This window comes from Pygocentrus nattereri, chromosome 19 (assembly GCF_015220715.1).
Source record: "Pygocentrus nattereri isolate fPygNat1 chromosome 19, fPygNat1.pri, whole genome shotgun sequence".
Lineage (NCBI taxonomy): Eukaryota > Metazoa > Chordata > Actinopteri > Characiformes > Serrasalmidae > Pygocentrus > Pygocentrus nattereri.
Window position 1 is genome coordinate 27,313,238 of NC_051229.1, and position 19,810 is coordinate 27,333,047.

The following is a 19,810-nucleotide window of genomic DNA, read 5'->3' on the forward strand; positions in this document are numbered from 1 at the left end:
TGAGCTCCAACTTCAGACCGATTTGGAGCTTCACCTTTGCCCACAAACCTCAGCTTAACCCAGTGCCTCCCCACCAAAGGTGGAGAGGCGCCTTGGGGGCACATGCGTAGCTTCTTTTTTTTGCTGTTAAATTACTTGAGATACTTCAAATTGAGCAAGAGAACAAACGAAAACAAACTTCTGGGCCACAAAGCACTGGACTGAGTAATTGGTGTTTCAACTGTTCAACAAAAGAGACCGCCGGTCTTGCCTCTTCCACTCATCTTTGACTTCTTTCAATTTTGTCGAATTAAACTGCCCTTGCCTCTACCAGACATTCTCCTTAGACTATCTTCCACAGGCTTCAAAGAAAATCAATGACAAACGGCCCCTGTCCGCACTTATGCTCCTCTACAGGACCTAGTTGAAACCAAGGCGCAGGAGGCGGAGCCCCGCACAATAGACACACACACACACACACAAATTTAGACACACAAATACTTAAGGCTATTTATGTCATCGCTATCCTTCAACCTCAGCTCTTGTGCACATATAATGTCGCATTTTTTGTTGTTTAAACTTTCTACTTTCATCTTTCTATATCTTTCTGTATGTATTCCTCTAACATTAATAGATATGATATTAATAGACATCTAAAGAATAAGCAATAGAAACAAAATCATATCATAGTTACGAACTATGTTAAAGTTCTTACTCCTTCATTTTTTTCTGAACGCTGGAACTTGGTAAGGTTGCTCTTTTTCTGCACTTCTTAGCCACACTTAGAATGGCAGTGCTAGATTGTGTGGAAGGGAGACTTCCATTGTGCAGACTGTCAGAATTGCCAGGAATAAGAAGAACAGTGTCACCTTTGTTCTCCGTTAACTGCCATCCAGACGTCATCCCTGCTCTGGTGTCTTCTTGGCCAGGTGACACTTTCTGATGTCCCGGATGGAGGAAGAATCCCCTCACTGGAATCTGAGTCATCCGAACTGGAATCACTGCTGCCACTGGAGCTGGTGTCAGAGCTGTCGCTGGTGGAACTTGTAGACTTTGTAGACTCTTCTCCGTTGTTGATCTGAGCTGGACCCTCGATGCTGTTCTGGGCTTCCTGGATGCCCTCACTGGTTTGAGGTGTCGTGTCCTCCGGATGTTCTCCATTTCGAGCTGTGTTGATGTTAGTAGATGGCATCGGTGTCGGTCCATGCGCTTGATTGCTATAGGAGCTTGGGCATTTAAAGTAAGTGTGGCCTTGTTCCTGGCACAAATGATATAGTTCTGTATTTTTGCACTCCTTACCTCTAGGTCCAACCTCCCCACACTTCCAACACTTCCAACACTTCAAGGTCTCACAGTCATTCACTTGATGATCTTGGGAACCACAGATGTAGCACCTCTGTACCTGACCAGGGTATGAGATCCTGCCGTTATACGGCCCCAGTGAGATTGAATTTGGGATCTGATAAAGACTGCCATCAGAGTTATGATGTAGCTGCACTTCATAACGGTGGACTCCACACTACAGCACAAACTGATCCAGAGGTTTAAACACAGGCTGTAAAATCTCACAGTACCTGCGTAGGTACTGCTCAACATCAGTGTCGGCATACTTGTCGGTCCGAACTTAACGTTGTAATTTTATATGGAACACCACAAGAGAAGTGACCAAAAGAAACATTTTATTTAAAAGCACTGAGTGCGGAGGTCTAGGAGCAATAGACCTAGCAATCAAAACTAAAATTGCAGCCTGCAAAGTTATTGCAGGGGGAATTCACAGACAAGCAGCCTGGGTAGGAAAATTAACAAACTGGAAAGAAAAAAGAGGAGGTCACAGATCCAATTTCCCATATTTTAAATTACTGTATTCAGATTTTATTGCAAAACATAAACATCTCAATATAAACTGGATAAATGATCATAGTAAAGAAATATATGAACTAATATGTAACTATATATAGTGATATGATTATTTACAAAGATTTACAACCAAATGAATATAAAAACGCATGCAATAATATTAACAATAAAATTCTATCAGGAAATCTGAGAGATGTATCGTGGCTAATCTCTGTTAGGAGACTACCCGTAAGAACTGTAGTCAGGTGGAGCTGCTATGTAAAGACTATAAAATGTCCCATGCCAAACTGCGACGCTGAAGAAACTTTAGAACACTTTTTATTTGATTGTTATAGATCTAAAGAAACATGGAATAAATTACAAAGCTTAAATATAAATATACAAATGAATATGAAGACAATAGCATATGGATTATTTTGAAACTCTCTCCCAAAACAACAAAAGGAATTATTATGGCTAATCATTTGCATTGTTAAAAGTCAACTGTGGAAAACAAGAACGAAAATGACAATTGATCAAGCTTTTGTGTCCAGTGATATTGTTTTTAGACATATTATACGGGAATTGAAAAGAAGAAGGACTATTGATACAAAAAAACAAGAAGGTAAGAAATGGGACTTTCTGACCTTTTAAAATATAAAGTCTGTAACTGTTTTGATATTTTGTATGTAATGATGATGTTTGTTAATTGTAAACTGTACTTTTTGCTAAAATAAAGTTTCTTTAAAAAAAAAAAAAAAAAGTATCAAGGAGAACACACCAAGCAAATACTGCCAAGAAATAAATCACCTTTCACACTATTACTGTTACCAATACTTTTAGTGATATCATTTCACGACGTTATAATCTAATCAATACTTAATGTGCAATATGTCTAAAATATATTTATTCAATAAATATGTTTAACTCTTTTATTTATAATGTTTATGCTCTTAATTTTGTGAAGAATGGAATTAGTATTTTTTTTTTTATCTTCAGTATTATTTTTTTACACACCTCATAGTTTCTGCTGGTTTGAGAATCCATCAACAACAAAAATCAGTCAAGACTGGACCTTTGACCATTTAAGAAGCAGTAAAAACTGACCGGCACAAGCTGCATTAAAAAAAGATACAAGTACAAGGTGTATGAATTAAGAAGGTGTGTCTAAAAAAGTGACCAGTAAATGTACATTGCGCCAAAACAACAGGTGTAAGCAGGCCTTTGAGTCACCACTACAGTGTTGATGCCCCACCGCTTTTTGAGTGAGATCACTCTCCATCTTCACTCTCCATAAAATGCATAGAGTGCTGAGCTATTGGTACAGACAGTCAAACTCAGCAGAAGAACCAATCAAAATCAGCACTTGAACTAGAGCACTAACACACAATTGCTAAGGCGGTGTCAGTGTCAGTAATCCTTACTGCTACCTTGCTAACCTCGACATAAGCACAACACGAATGCTCTGTTTTGAGGGCTGTGCTGTGTCACTTTTGCACAGAAGCAGCTGCGCCTGTGCACTGCGTGGATTTGAAAAACTTTTCTGTAGAGTCATGCACTGTTTTCAACATTCAGCTTTACCTGCTGTAATGGGATTTTGACTCTGGATTGCATTGATGCGTAACCCCTTCCCTCTCAATTACCATTGCATTTCTGAATATAAGGGCATGTGTGAAGAGGGCTGAAACACTGCTTTGTGCATCTCCACTTTCCTGTGCACCTCCTCCAAAAAGACCTACTGCTCTCTGCACCTCCTCCAGCTGCATCAGACTTGAACGTTTATGTAAAACTAGTCTACAGCTGAAGCTGCAGTTCATTCTGAGCTTCACTTGGTGGATTATTGAAATTATCTTATTAAAACTCAAACCTGCAAACTCATGACTGGCTCTTAATCTTATTATTCATGTGTTGCATGAATTTTTATACCAAAGTGTGCGGTGGGCAGTTTTTTCAATCAGTGTTAATGGACAAAGTGGCCTGCCATGAAATTCACTCATTCAAATGTATGTCTGTCATTGGAATTGAAAAAGCTGGAATAGTCTTAGTGTAAAGAGATCAGACCGATTTATTTTTTTTAATGTCATGAAATTTTTAAAAAGTCATTTTCTTCATAAAAAAAAAAAACAAAAAAAAAAAAACAGTATTAGTAGCTAATCTGTCACTAATAAAATCCAAGCTGTTCCTAAAGTCATTGTCTAAAGCTAATTGAAAAAGGAAAATAAAATGCAGAAAAACAATGCTGGATACGTTACATGAGACAGGGGTAAACAAAACTAACATTTTGCAGTTTCCGTTTAAAATAAAGAGTGAAGGATATAAGGCACTAAACATATGAAGCGTTTCTGTACAGTTTAGTATTTTATCTGTCCGATCACACCTGATTCAACTAGTGCATGTTGACTGGAACAAGTGAGTCAGAACTGTGAAAACACTAAACTGTCCAGCACTCTGTTCTTCCAGGACTGAAAAAACTGTCTTTTTTACGGTTGTTTAACTTCACAAACAGGTCTTTGAGCAGAAACGTCCGTCTTCTGCCTAAATGTTTTCTCCACAATGTCTGTACCAAGACAGCTGAGGGACTGAGGAGGCTCTGTCTTTCCTTCATTCCAGTTGGTCCGGGGTCCCAAAGCCAGTTTATTGGACTTCAGCAGCTCAGAGAGTCGACTCTGTCCAAGCCACACCCACAAAGGCCCAGAGACACGCCTCCTCCTGAGCTCAAACTCCACCTCTTTCTGGTCCAGGTGAGACTCAATGCGCAGAATATAATTTCTATTATCTTTCTTGCAGTAATCCTCAGCGTTCTCCCAGCTCATAACGTCATCACTGACATGGATAAGTGCTGTCAGAAAACAAAGCAAAGATGTTTTAGAGCGAGAGCAGAGATTCAGCTTTACTTTAAATATATTTTATTCATGCTGAGGGAATTAAAGTCACTGCAGTAGCAAAGAACAGTCTGTACAGCACTATATGATGATATTGCATCATACATTCAAATATATATATATATATATATATATATATATATATATATATATATGTTATCACAGGCCACTTTATTAGGTTCAGTTGCTTGTTAACACAAATAGGTCTTACTATTTCAGAAACTGCTGATCTACTGGGATTTTCATGCACAACCATCTCTAGGGTTTACAGAGAACGGTCAGAAAAAGAGGAAATATCCAGTGAGCGGTCAGTTGTGTGGACGAAAATGCCTTGTTGATGTGAGAGGTCAGAGGAGAATGGGCAGACTGGTTCCAGATGATAGAAAGGCAACAGGAACTCAAATAACCACTTGTTACAGCCAAGGAAGCAGAGCACCATCTCTGAACGCACAACACGTCAAACTTTGAAGACGATGGGCTACAGCAGCAGAAGACCACACCGGGTGCTACTCCTGTCAGCTAAGAACAAGAAACTGAGACTATATTTCGCACAGGCTCACCAAAATTGGACGATAGAAGATTGGAAAAATGTTGCCTGGTCTGACGAGTCTCGATTTCAGCTGCGACATTCAGATGGTCGGGTCAGAATTTGACGTAAACAACATGAAAGCATGGATCCATCCTGCGTTGTATCAGCGGCTCAGGCTGGTGGTGGTGGTGTGATGGTGTGGGGATATTTTCTTGGCACACTTTGGGCCCCTTAGTACCAACTGAGCACTGTTTAAATGCAACAGCCTATGTGACTATTGTTGCTGACCATGTCCATCCCTTTATAACCACAGTGTACCCATCTTCTGATGGTTACTTCTAACAGGATAGTGCACCATGTCACAAAGCTCATATCATCTCAAACTGGTGTCTTGAACAAGACTATAAGTTCACTGGACTCCAGTGGCCTCCACAGTCACCAGATCTCAATCCAGTAGAGAACCTTTGGGATGTGGTGGAACAGGAGATTCGCATCATAGATGTGCAGCCGACAAATCTGCAGCTACTGCGTGATGCTATCATGTCAAGACGGACCAAAATCTCTGAGGAATGTTTCCAACACCTTGTTGAAAGTCTGCCATGCCATGAAGAATTAAGGCAGTTCTGAAGCCAACATTTTACTAGCAATTTACCTAATAAAGTGGCCTGTGTGTGTGTGATATATATATATATATATATATATATATATATATATATATATATATATATATATATAAAATCACTGTATTTTATGGTCTTGTTTGTCTTTGTTTTATAACATATTTTTAGTTGACTAAAGAGAGAATTTTAAAGGACATATTCAGGGTTTTAAGTTCATAGTGTATTTAAGTGTTTGTCATGTGGTTTGTTAGTTTTGAAAGAAAAGAAACTTAAGCTTAATAATTAATTGCAATATTTAATCCTAAAGTCATCATGAAGTGCAGCTCCATCATAGAATAACAAAAGGACTTTTGATCTCTTTGATTTTGAATCTGTTTAGTGACGCTTTCTCGTTTCTGATCCACCAAATGGAGATGTTTTTGCTGTCTAGTGCTTGTTTTTATCACGTCATTTATTCATTTCAACTGATTCGGGTAGCCCAATAATATGAGTTTAAATTATTTGTGGATATTAACAGAGCTGACAGAGACAGAGCAGATAATCATGACTATTCGAACACTACATTCTGTGGTCTAACTCTTTGATTACTGCTTTTACTGACAATAAACACAGCTGAGAGAATTAATATGTTCATGAATTATTGACTTACTGCTGTAGCACATAGTAGAATAAGAATAACCGCACGGCTTTGCTTCCCATTTCCCGTCTTTCATTCGCACACAGTCTCCCGTTGACCAAGGCTGACCAAGGCTGAATCTCCCAGTTTCTGTAGGCAGAGCGTCCTCCATCAGTCCACTCCCATTCATCGCGCAGCAGGCCGATCCAGAAGGACATGCTGCTGTTCAGCCCTTCTGTCCTCACTGCTTCATTCTGGTTCTGATCTCTGATGCTGACCAGATCAGTGTAGCTCGTCCTGCAGTACCTCTGAGCTTCAAACCAGCTCAAAGAGTCAAAGATGAAATAATATTTGAGGGTGAGGTCAGTATCTGTGGAGAGAAAACAACTTCTTATTGAGTTTGTAATTCAGAGCATCCTGTGATATTTGGGGGGAAAAGAAAGAACAACTGGGTTCTTTATTTAGGAATAATGTTGACTGCGAAGAGACACACAACATCAGAGGTCTGTTTTAGCCCCAAATACTCTACACATTCCCTCATAAATAAACTAGTGAATTAAGTACAGAAATACTTTGTATTCTGTCCTCGCACAAGCGTTCTGGACCATGCTAGACAGATAGCTGACAAAAAAGACTTCAGGCGTTGCGTGCATTTTCATCTTTTATGTAAAACTAGGAAAATAAACATAAACATATACATCAACATTTCGCACAGCTCAAATTTTACGGTCTTTAAATAAACACATGAATTAAACAAAGTGTGTGAACCTTGTCAACTAAACATGATGCAGATTTACCCATTCCTGCTCACACAATCACCTACAGAAGCCTGTTAGCAATCTATGCATTACTTATTAACATTAGCTTACCTGAATAGCTGTTAAGGCAGCTAGAAACATATTCGGCCAAGCTACGGCTAACACAGAAACATTATGCATAGCAACACAACATCTCAATTGTTCCTCCTCAAAACAACGTTCTCATATAATAACAGTAGTCAACTTACGGACAAAGATACTCCAAGGCTTAAAAACGCTGGAAACACTGTCTCTCTGCCGTGCTGCAGGCGATAATGCTCGACTGACTGACTTTCAGCAAAAAACGAAACCTAACTCAAATCCGACCACAAGGGGGTGGTAAATCAACAGAATATAAACACAGGTCTTTCTTAATGAACAGTACACTCCCCGTCTGGTATATTAATAAATATACCACTCTTATTTAAACATTTGTTTCAGACAAAAGTACTATCACATCAGTAACAGGCCTAAGATATGTTTTAACAGTGCCTTGTTTTACGATGCTAACCTCAACTTTTCTCACTCTGTTGTCCTCACTGGGAATGGCCTTGACTACAATACCAATTGGCCACTCATTGCGTTTTACTTGATTGTCTTTCAATAGAACAACATCACCTTGTTTGACATTTTGCTTCTCTCCCTTCCACTTTCGTCTTGTCTGCAGTGTAGCAAGATACTCTTGCCTCCATCTTTTCCAAAAGCATCCCGCGAGACCTTGCACTTGCCGCCACTGGGCTTTGTAAAGGTCCTTGAGTTCAAAGTCTCCAGGTGGTGTTGGAATAGTACCAGCCTTCTGCGTTAGAAGCATTGCAGGAGAGAGAACTTCAGGTGCTTCAGGATCGTTTGAAACAGGAACTAAGGGTCTGGCATTCATTATGGCCATAACCTCTGCCATAAGCGTGACCAGAACCTCATGTGTGAGGCGGGTGGTTGAGGTTTGCAGTAACAAGCCATCAAGGATGCGTCGAACGAGCCCGATCATCCTCTCCCACACTCCTCCCATGTGAGATGAATGTGGGGCGTTGAATGTCCAGGTGCAGCTTTGGTCCCTTAGATAGCCTTTGATCTCCGGGTCTTGAATGTCGATTTGCAACTCTTTACAGGCGCCAATGAAGTTTGTCCCTTGGTCTGACCGTAAGTGTTTGACAGGTCCTCTGATCGACAGGAAACGACGTAAGGCATTTATAAAACTCGAAGTCGACATTGCCTCTATGACCTCTATATGGACGGCCCTGGTACTCAGACAGGTAAACATTACAGCCCACCTTTTACAGTCAACGTTATTTGCCCTTGTGCGGTGGAACTTGACATTCCAAGGCCCAAAAACATCCAGGCCTACATGAGTGAAAGGCGGGTCAACCGCAAGCCTGCTGGAGGGCAAGCTGGCCATTTTCTGCACTTCTAAGCGACCTCTAAGTCTCCTACATGTGACACATTTGTGGAGTGTGCTGGAAATGAGTCTCTTGCCACCAACAATCCATAGTCCTGCTGAGCGCAGAGCACCTTCAGTGAACTGCCTACCTTGGTGAGCTACTTGGTTGTGGTAATGTCTAACTAAGAGAATGGCTACATGATGATTACCTGGAATTATCAGGGGGTGTTTCTCCGCATCTAAAAGATCTGCTGCCCGTAAGCGTCCTCCAACCCTTAACAAGCCACCATCAACAAAGGGGTCGAGTTTTCCAAGAGGACTGCGCGAGATGTCTTTTCCTTTTTTAAGGCTTTCAATCTCCTCCTTGTAAGTCTCAGTTTGAACGCACTGAATGATTGCTGTTTTTGCTTGTAAGATTTCTGTAGTACTTGCAAGATTGCAACTGTGCCAACCTTTACAGGCGCTCAAAGCTTTAGAGAACGACTTTGCAACATGAATGAGGGATTTGATTGCTCTTACCAGAGACTTCCAGCTTGAGAAACGTGCAAATCTGTGAGATCCAAGCTCCTTTTCCTCTATTTTCGTTGCTATGGAAACCACTTGAGGACGAATTTCAACATCCGTTGAGGGTTCCACAAGGTCAAAGGTCTCTTCGCTCTGCGCTGGATCTCTTGACTCGGTCTCAGATAGTGTGAGAAACCGAGGCCCAGAGAGCCAGGTGGTCTGTTGCAGTTGGGCTGCTAATACCGCTCTCGTCCCATGATCTGCAGGGTTCTGGTCAGTAGTGACATAATGCCACTGGTCTGGTTTGGTAATCCTGCGAATCTGAGCAACTCTGTTGGCCACATACACGTAGAATCTCCGGGTGACATTATGAATGTAGCCTAGAACTACTCGGCTATCCGTGTAGAAGTTCACTGTATCAAACTGAATGTCGCTTACCTCCATAATCACTTGAGTCAACTCCACTGCTAATACCGCTGCACATAATTCCAAGCGTGGGATAGTGTGCGCAGATGAGGGTGCTAACTTTGATTTCCCCATGATAAATCCAACATGACATTGGCTACCAGTGTCAATGACCCTGAGGTATGCTGCAGCTGCTATTGCTGTTGTCGAACATCTGAGAAGATGCATAGTTCCCTTCTCTGAGCATGTGATGATGAAACTGGAACAAATGGCCTGTGGATCTGGAGATGCTCGAGAGCGGTAAGTGAGTCAGTCCACCTTAACCACTCTGCCTCCCGGTCCACTGGTAAAGGCTCATCCCAATCTTGCTGTCCAACCGTTAACTCTCTGTACAATGCCTTTCCCTGGATTGTAACTGGAGAAGCAAATCCAAGGGGATCGTAGAGGCTGTTGACAACAGAAAGTATTCCTCTGCGGGTAAAGGGTTTGTTGTCTTTAGCAACTCGAAAGGTGAAACAGTCATTTTCCAGGTTCCAGCCAACTCCGAGGCTTCGCTGAAGAGGTAGAGGGTCAACATCCAAATCCAAATCTTTGAGATCCGCTGCTCTTTCTTCTGGGGGAAATGCATTCATCACATGACTGACGTTCGAGGCTATTTTGTGAAGCCTTATATTTGACTCTGCCATCATGCTTCTTGCTCGTGTTAAGAGCTCAATGGCTTCGCTTTCACTGCACACAGAGGCCAGTCCATCATCCACATAGAAATTGCGCAAGATGAACTGCTTTGTGTCGAAGCCATACTCTTCTTCCCCAAGTTCAGCTGCTCATCTTAGGCCATAGATTGCAATAGCCGGGGAAGGACTGTTCCCAAAAACTGGCACCTTCATGCGAAACTCCATGATTTCTTTGCTAAGGTCATTATCTTGGAACCACAGAAACCGGAGATAATTTCTGTGACTTTGCTTGACTCTGAAGCAGTAAAACATCTGCTCCACATCTACAGTGACCGCAACTTGTTCCTGCCGAAAGCACAATAGAACCCCGAGCAGCGTGTTGTTTAAGTCAGGCCCCCTAAGTAGAATGTCATTTAGGGAAATACCTTTGCATGAGGTGCTTGAGTCAAAAACAACTCGTATTTTGCCTGGTTTCTGGGGGTGGTACACTCCGAATGTTGGTAGGTACCAGCATTCTTCCCCTGGTTCGAGTGGTGGTGCCTCTTCTGCCTGGTCATTATCAAAGATTTTCTGCATGAATTCAATGAATTGCTCTTTCATGTCTTTTCTTTTCTCTAGTGTCCGTAACAGAACAGTGAGTCGCTTTAAGGCCTGTTCTCTGTTGTTGGGAAGTAGAGGACGTGGCGTACGGAATGGTAGCGGCGCCACCCAGTGATTGTCATCATCCATATAAACTTCTCTGTCCATAATTTCAAGAAAAATCTTGTCCTCAATAGACAAGGCTGTTTTGTCATCATCAGGATTTCTTTGGAAAACATTAAGTCCCAGGTTGTCTGTCAGTTTGAGTGGAGCTGTTTGTATGATGTCAGATGCGTGGTCTGTAGTTTGCTGGATGGGAGCACTAAACTTCTCTTTCACGTGTATTGTACTAAGACAAGGCTCAAGAAAGGAAGTGCGCCCATTGTTTAGCACATTTGTTTTGTAGACGTTCACCTTTGTTCGTTTGTGCACCCCTCCAAGGCACACCTCGCCTACAATGACCCAGCCCAAATCTAGCCGCTGGGCATATGGTGTGTTGTGTGGACCATTGTACTGTTCGCGTACTTTGTGCACTCTCAGGACATCTCTCCCCAATAAGAGAAGGATGGGCGTTTCTGGCTCAATCGGTGGTATTTCACCTGCAACAGGAGCTAGGTGAGGGAAATGTTGCACAATGTCAGGCGTAGGAATTTCTGAGCGATCATCTGGCATAGTATTGCATTCTAAAAGAGGTGGGAGTGGTACATGAGTCTTTCCATCTAGAGACGAGACAACAAAATTGTGAGCTTTCCTCCCTGTTGCCTCCTTTATTCCTGCACAAGTCCTTAGAGTGTAAGTGGAGGAGACTGCACTAATGCCAAACAGATCAAAGAAGGCTGTCTTCGCAAGAGATCGGTTGCTTTGGTCATCTAAGACCACATACATTTTTTGGACTTTGTTGGGCTCATTAACAGGGTACACGCTCACTAAGGAGATTTTTGAACATGACCTGAGTCCATGAGATGTGTCACAGATTTCTATACATTTTGAAATAACTTCCGGAGACGGGCTATTTTCTTGCTCCCCGCCATGCTCTTTCCATGTCGTTTCAACCTCTGTAACCCAAGGAGCTGGGCCAGGATGTAAAGCAGTAAGGTGCTTGTTGCTATTGCACTCTTTGCACTTCACGGCAACTTTACAGTCTTTGGCCAAGTGCTTAGTGGATGCACAACAACGATAACAGATAGAGTTTTCTCTTAGATAAGCTTTTCTATCATCTAAGTGTTTGACTCTAAACCCCCGACATTTTGCCAAGGGGTGCGGCTTACTGTGAATAGGACACCGCTCTGCCGGCTCCTCTATTTTCTTTACTGATGCACTATTGTGGAGCGCAGGTGCAACTGCAACTTCAGTTTTTCTCACTGACACTGTTTTGTAATTGTTGTGTCTTAGCGGTTTCTCTGGCTTTACATGGGTGTTAGTACTGCATGTAGAGAACACAAAACTTGGATCATTACGGGTTTTTGCTTGACTGCATATGAAACTTACAAAGTAGCTGAAGGGTGGAAAGGGAACATTATGTTCTTCCTTGTACTTAGAGCCCTGTGTAATCCAGCGTTCTTGTAAGCCATAGGGAAGCTTTTCCACAATTGGGTTAACCCCCCTAGCTGTGTCAAGGTAGGCTAAACCTGGTAATTTTCCACCTGACTTAGCTGCCTGAACCTCCATTAAAATATCCCCCAGTTCCCTAAGACACTGGTTGTCTTTGTTAGATATTTTTGGAAAAGTCTCTAGCTTTAGCAGAAGTGCATTCTCTATGATCTCAGGGGAGCCATATGTATCATCTAGCCTTTGCCACACCATAGCGACACCTGATGTTGGATTGTGGACATGGACTGACCTGATTCGCATGGCTTGTGGAGATGAGTTTGGACCGAGCCACTTTATCAGTAGGTCAAGTTCCTCTCGTGCTGTTAAGTTGAGCTCTCCAGTAATGTCTTGGAAGGACGTTTTCCAGGCCCAGTAGTTTTCTGGACGGTCATCAAATTTCAGTAGCCCTGAGCTTACCATCTCTCTTCTTACAAGATATTTGGTGAGATCCGTTATTTGCGCTGGTTCACACGCGTAATCTCTAAGACTGGATGAGTGAGACATTGGAGCAGGAACCCAAGGTGAGTAGCCTCTGTTTTGTGCACCAGGCATTCCCTCATCTTTAATGCAGAGCTTAGATAAACGGGGCTCCTGATCATGAACTGGATACCACTGAATTGGGTCGGGGTGTGCTCGTTCTGCACTCATAGGCAAGGCAGGTGATTCCTGTGAGACCGGAGCTTGCTGCTGAGCGTTTGGTGTCACGTAGTGGGCCTGCACATACTCATTTGTGCGTTGAGTGCGATCCTCAGGATATATTTGGGATATTCCTTCCAGTGTGTCTGGCTCTATTGCTGTTGCGGCTTCATAGACTGCTGCTTCTGCTGAGGCTGCTTTAGCGCTCCTGTTTACTTTTAGGACATACAGATTCGCTTCCAACTCTGCTTTGCGCTGTTCTGCTTCAGCTAACATTTTTTGATTTTCAGCTTCAATGCGGGCCTTTTCTTTCATCATCTCCGCTTCTTGAGCTGCATACTTGGCTTCTACCAGGGCCGCCTCTGCCTTAGCTTTTGCCTTGGTAGCTGCTGCACTGGCTGAGGACCTACTTGATCTTCCAGATGACTTGGACCCTGCAACTTGTGACATGACCTCATAATCTCCAGTTCGGTCTGCTTGCCTTTGTTGGTCCATGATGTTCTTGTCGTGGTCGCAGTGTGTGGTCGACAGTGGTTCTGGTTCTAGCCCGCTGTGTAACTGTCCTATTACTATTCTGTCCTCGCACAAGCGTTCTGGACCATGCTAGACAGATAGCTGACAAAAAAGACTTCAGGCGTTGCGTGCATTTTCATCTTTTATGTAAAACTAGGAAAATAAACATAAACATATACATCAACATTTCGCACAGCTCAAATTTTACGGTCTTTAAATAAACACATGAATTAAACAAAGTGTGTGAACCTTGTCAACTAAACATGATGCAGATTTACCCATTCCTGCTCACACAATCACCTACAGAAGCCTGTTAGCAATCTATGCATTACTTATTAACATTAGCTTACCTGAATAGCTGTTAAGGCAGCTAGAAACATATTCGGCCAAGTTACGGCTAACACAGAAACATTATGCATAGCAACACAACATCTCAATTGTTCCTCCTCAAAACAACGTTCTCATATAATAACAGTAGTCAACTTACGGACAAAGATACTCCAAGGCTTAAAAACGCTGGAAACACTGTCTCTCTGCCGTGCTGCAGGCGATAATGCTCGACTGACTGACTTTCAGCAAAAAACGAAACCTAACTCAAATCCGACCACAAGGGGGTGGTAAATCAACAGAATATAAACACAGGTCTTTCTTAATGAACAGTACACTTTGCATAACTAACTAACTAACTAAATAAATAAATAAATGGCTCAAGGAAGTGATACAGTGATGGTATTCATGCGACAGATTAGTACACTCCTAAAAATTGTATTTCTGCACGTAACGTCATTTAATCAATCAAATATAACTGAATATGAAGGAGGCATGACACACGATGTTGTAGAACCTGTAATGAGCTTCACATCGAACTCACTGTTAACTGATCTGACGACTTTCCTTCCTTTAGTTTAAAACTATATACTTAATAGTCATTAATTACCTCGCTTATAACACATGAAATTTCTTTTCTCAGTGCACTGAAGATTTTCCCATGAACCATCAGGCTTCATAGCAGCACAGCAGGACCCTGACCCACAGACCCCTGTCAGATTGCTGAATGTAAAATCATCTCCATTAGACCATTTATCACTGATGGACTGATTGCGGTTCAGACCAATCCAAGCAGTTATAGTAGGGTCATTAATGAGATTAATCAGATTAGTCAGTGCAGAGTTGTCTTCATCACTGTACACAGTGACCAGGTCAGTGTACTTTTTTCTGCAAGTTGCTTGAGCCTCAGACTGAGTCAAACTCTTCTCAGTGATGTGGAAAGTTCTGAGACGACTCTGATCTGCAGGAGAAAAAAATAGAAAAAAGTTTTGTAGTTAATGGAGCAGAACAGAAATAACAGGTATTTTTAAACCATGTAATTGTATGTAGTCTTGTTCTATGGTGACAGCAGAATTGCTCAGTACCAACAAAGATGCGATTACCTGTGTGCATATGTGTAGCTAAAAATGCATACTTAGAAAAAAAGAAAGAAAAAAAAAACACAGGAAAGTTTTTTTTTTCCCTATTAGTCCCCAAGTTATTTGAATTTGAGACCCTTGCTATACATATTCATACAATATCTGTTTGTTGCTAGCTGAGGATGTAATCCTTTTCATGGCTAAACTAACCAGATCAGAATATTTGTATTTTTAATATTATATAATATTTATACTTAGTAATAAAAAAAATAAATAAAATTATAATAGTTAAATCTGTTTAAGATGGTGAGTCTGAATAAATTTAAGGGAGGGGGGGGGGGGGGCAGAGAATAACCTCAACATCATTTGCTTCCAAAATGTACAATGTAAACTCAGACTAAGACTCTAATATAACAGATATTAAATTATACAGTGTAATGGAAGTTTGCATTTGCGGCAAATGTTTAAAGATTTGAGTTCTGAACATTTTGCAAATAAAGTGTGATTTTTTTTTGTCCTGCAAGCCTCTGTTTAGTGCCAAATGTGAGTTTTGAGCACATGGCTTCTGAATAGACTACAGTGGTTAAGCAACTGAGAAAGCCCTACTGGAAAATATTCAGCCTCCATTCCTTATGAAAAAATGGTAGCCATGCAACTTAAATATTTCCTAACTGAAAATAATCTCTGAGGCTGTTTAACATAGAATTTGCTCAAAACACTGGACTGAAAGCGCACTACTGAATATCATGAGTAACTTGCATTCTGCAGACGCTAGATCTCGAAATATTCTTCTCCTGCATCTTTCCAGTCTGTAAATCTATTGGTGTTTCTTATTTAATCCAACCAGTTCCAGCAGTACGCCTATCATCATTCCTCCATTCCTCCATTCCCCCATTCCCCCATTCCCCTAGTGCAGACAGCACGCATTTCTGATCTTAAGCTCTGGGTGAATGAAAAATTCTATACATTTAATAAAGACCAAAGTGAAGCTCTATGTATGTGCCACTGTTTTTTCTTTTGGCATTCACTCTTACATCATAGACTAGCTACTATTTTCAAATGTAATATTAAAGCAGAAAAAAACCTGTCCCAATATAACGTTGGAGCTGAGCTCTGTCTACTGTTCACAGAAACAAATAACACACAACTATTGCTATCGCTGCCATTCGTACTGATACAAGTTGTGGTTAGGTCCACCCCCGGCTGCTTTTACAACATTCCCTCCAAATTTGAATGATCGTAATATTGTGGCGTCACTGTGCCGGTGTGCATTGCTTATTTGCACACAGTGAGCCCACACAGCTGTCTGCCTGTTTTCCATACTTTAATGTTGCACCATGAAAACAGTAAAGTGTTTGCAGTTTAGTGTTGTTTAGTGTTGAATGTGTCTTTATTGGAATGTCAGCCTTTGTGTTTAGCCTCCGCTGGCTTTCACATTTCAGCTCTGTGCATTAAACATGTCTTTGCCAATAAAGATCAATTGCAGTGCTTCAGTATTACTTTCTGGTCAACACCACAACAAAATTACTTTACATGCTTATAAATTTGTGAACTCGTCACCACACCTGCCTGTGGGTTTCACCTGAACATGGACCAGTGGCTAGAATTTGTTAATGGCATTTACTAGAGGAGGAGCAGCTGCACCAGAACCGTATAAATGTTGTTTCATGGCTCAGAATCTTTGTAGTAAACTTGCCAAGCTGTAAAAGCTTCTCCTGTTTCTTCAGGTTAATAAAGCTTAAGGATAATGTGTAGGCATTTATGATATTTAGAGCCAATAAGTTCATAAAGCTTTTTAATCATTAGTAGATAATTACCTGATAAAAGGAGGAGGAAGACAGGTAAGGTTACCATGGTAACATCTAACGCTCCCACCAGTGCGAAGTTGTTGCCCCATATGTTCAAAATACAGCATCTGCTGAAGAAGAACAACATGGCACCAATTTATCTATACAAATCAACTGTATTCAACTGATCAGTTTACCACGATGTCAACTATATAAATACATTATTATTATTATTATTATTATTATTATTACAACTGATCAGTTGAATAGAGATGTACGTAAAGATAAAGGTTCATACATGCAGTCTTACCTGATGGAGCTCTAGCTGTTGAATGAGTTGGAAATGTTCAAACCACAAGAATAAAAATGATCCTGTGATGTCACAGCACTGGGAGAAATGTGGGCTGGACCTGATAAATCATTAACAAATGTGTCAAAGTGACCAATTAGAATCAGTCAAAACTGCCCAATAAGAAAAACATCTCATGGCAAAACCATGACTAGAAACAACCAACCAAAGAAGTAAATGAATAAACAAATGAATTCATACTCAGCAATCTTTAATGTACTTTAATTACATTGAATGTACTTAAAAGACACATCAAGTCCTTCCATGTAACAGCTAAGTAGCTTCTTAGAATGAACTCAGTGATCTCAGTGAAGTAAATGCAAATTAAATGGACTGCCTCTATTTAAACATAAGTTAAATCATGCATATAAATAATGTAATGCGATTTAAATTACAGCTATGTGATTTTGTTTGTTATTGTCAAGCCAGTTTAGAAACACTTTCAGCAGCTGGACACACAGTAACTCTCTCATGCAGTCAGTGGAGAACAAAAGAACAAAAGGAGATGCACATACACAAGGGAAGCTCGACTAGGGGCAAACCGGAATAAAGAGAGTAAACAAAACAAGGGGAATGACGCACGATATGCACAGAGATGGTGCCAGAAGCCAATGAGAAAGATACTTTAATTCAGCACTTTTTTACTGACCACACTTATCAAGTAAAGTCAATGAAACAACGCAACTGACGTGATTTTAATTTTCAACTTTTATATTTCATTATTTTTAGTAGCAAATAAGCACAACTGTTAAATACCCAATAGCAAACTCACGGTCACTCTGCCTTTGTGGCCTCTATTTATCATTTATTGTGGCCTATGTTTATTGTTGCGGGTATCACATCATCAGGTGTGGCCCCTACCTTTTTGGCACCCTTGGCAAAATGACTAATTAAAAATATTTGGTGCCCCCATTTGACCCTCTGCCCTCTAAAAGTCCATCCATCCATCCATCCATTTTCTAAGCCGCTTCTCCGTCAGGGGGGATGCTGGAGCCTATCCCAGCAGTCTTCGGGCGGAAGGCAGGATACACCCTGGACAGGTCGCCAGTCCATCACAGGCCTCTAAAAGTCCTCTCCGTAAATTCGCATCTCTCACTTCACACTGTCTCTACTGTGCACCTCCCACCTGAAGCCGAGTTTGTGCAGATAAGTTGTACCTAGAAGTGAAAAAGTATCATCATCTTTGCTTTTCCTGAATTCGAGGCTGTTGTTGTTGAAGACAAAGCTGGAGGCTTTGGAACCCACTTACTTTTTCATGTTTAGAAGCCTGAAGATTTTCCACGTCTTATTTTGTGTGCATCACTGGAACGGAGAAACCTCACGTATGCAGAATATATTTTTCTGCCCAAATGTGAAATATAAACCTTTCGCTTACAGCAGAAACTGTCCCACATATACCTGCACATGTGGTCTTTTGATAATTGCAAATTAACGTTATGTTAGTAACACCACAATCTCTGGACTATGAGACAGGATGTTTAACGATGACTTGTGCTGGCACTGTGTAAAAACACACACCGTTGATGACGAAGGGTGAAAACCAGTAAACAGCATTGTGTAATGAGTAACTGGCAGGAACGCAGAAACACTGCGCAACTTCGGTTCATGTTAAGATCCACTGCTGTGCATCATGTCCATCACCATTAGAGTGATACTGAAACAAACAGGCATGAAACACAATGAAGTAATCCTACATTGTTACAATACTTAAATAATATTTTCAAAGATTTATATTTGGCTTGAATATTGTTTAAGTGGAATATTTTTCCCAATTACATTAAAAAAAACAAAACAATAATAAATCAATTCTAAAGCTTTTCTCTTGCTAATCAGTTTCTACAAAACGTGCAAAACATTCAGTCGAACATTAAACCAGTCACTATACTACCTTCTCTCGCAAAAAAGAAAACATGTCCTCTTAAAACATTTACTTTTCTCTTGAATTGGCTTAAATAAACTTAATTGTAAATACCTACTGCTACTTCAGTGTATTTGGATCAATACTTCCACATTTAACCAAACAATATTATGAACCTATACGTTCATTTTTATGCAGTTTGTCTAAACTTTTTCCACCTCTGGAAATACAACAGACAAAACAGACTTGCAGTCAAGATGTGTCTCAGTAGGTTGATGGAGATCAGCATCTGTCTAGCTTTCCTTTTAACCTTTTTCTAACCTTTTAAAGCGCAGGGTTATTATTCAGTTATTCACCTTAATGTACTCCCAGAAAATGAATCAGGCATATCAGCACACATAAAGGCATAGTTCACTAAAATATCATGTTTACGCAGGTTTTCCCCTTTATTCCAATCGTCAATTGACCCGAACGTGCTTGTCTATAGTTTGACTCTTTACTTTTTTACTGGAGCTTTGTGGCTAATGTAGCTCCCAAATAATGGAAGTCTATGACACCGAAAACCTTATTAGACATCTATTAAATGATCCTCATAGCTCTGCTCCAGAACTGAAGAGGCAAAAATTACGGAATTTAGGATAATTTGAAAAATGTCTAAATTTGATTTGCCAATGTTGAATTTTACTTTTATTATTATAGACAGATTAATACAGACCCTTATGAACTGCAATCCATGCTGTTTGCTGCATTTGTAATACTGTATAAAGCTCATTCTTTAAAGTTCATTTGGCATCATTTTAAGAGATGAAAGAACAAAACAGTCCAAACAAAACAAGCCATATCATGTAAGACTGTTTTAGTCTAAAGTGGCGGCA

General features: G+C 40.7%; 2 protein-coding genes across 5 annotated transcripts in view; both read right to left on the minus strand.

The window, feature by feature from the left end:
• Positions 1–19,810, minus strand: part of LOC119261562 (histone H4-like) — an 85,645-nt gene that overhangs the window by 57,222 nt on the left and 8,613 nt on the right. Inside the window, exon 2 of the mRNA XM_037531263.1 lies at positions 17,996–18,003. Within this exon, the coding sequence (XP_037387160.1) occupies positions 17,996–18,003 (8 nt within the window). The remainder of the gene's footprint in view (positions 1–17,995; positions 18,004–19,810) is intronic.
• LOC119261637 lies at positions 3,882–14,363 on the minus strand. 4 transcript variants are annotated; one of them, XM_037531258.1, is made up of 3 exons: positions 7,878–10,598; positions 6,496–6,832; positions 3,882–4,654 (listed from the first exon to the last, which is right to left on the minus strand). In XM_037531258.1, exons 1-3 carry the CDS (start codon positions 9,769–9,771, stop codon positions 4,636–4,638), a joined length of 2,250 nt encoding a protein of 749 aa, XP_037387155.1. In that variant the 5' UTR covers positions 9,772–10,598; the 3' UTR covers positions 3,882–4,635. The 4 variants fall into 4 exon arrangements, 2 of the variants coding, with proteins under 2 accessions (XP_037387155.1, XP_037387156.1); XR_005129133.1 differs by lacking the exon at positions 3,882–4,654 and having other exon boundaries at positions 6,693–6,832; positions 7,469–10,598; XM_037531259.1 differs by lacking the exons at positions 3,882–4,654; positions 7,878–10,598 and adding an exon at positions 12,637–14,363 and having other exon boundaries at positions 6,753–6,832.

Bases quoted from the DNA above. Each gene is read 5' to 3' on its own strand.
- LOC119261637 (XM_037531258.1), bottom strand. From the start codon at position 9,771: ATGCATCTTCTCAGATGTTCGACAACAGCAATAGCAGCTGCAGCATAC. The intron at 6,833-7,877 runs GTGATGTTGTTC...TTCTCTCCACAG, and splicing joins GAAGCAAAATGTCAAACAAG to ATACTGACCTCACCCTCAAA.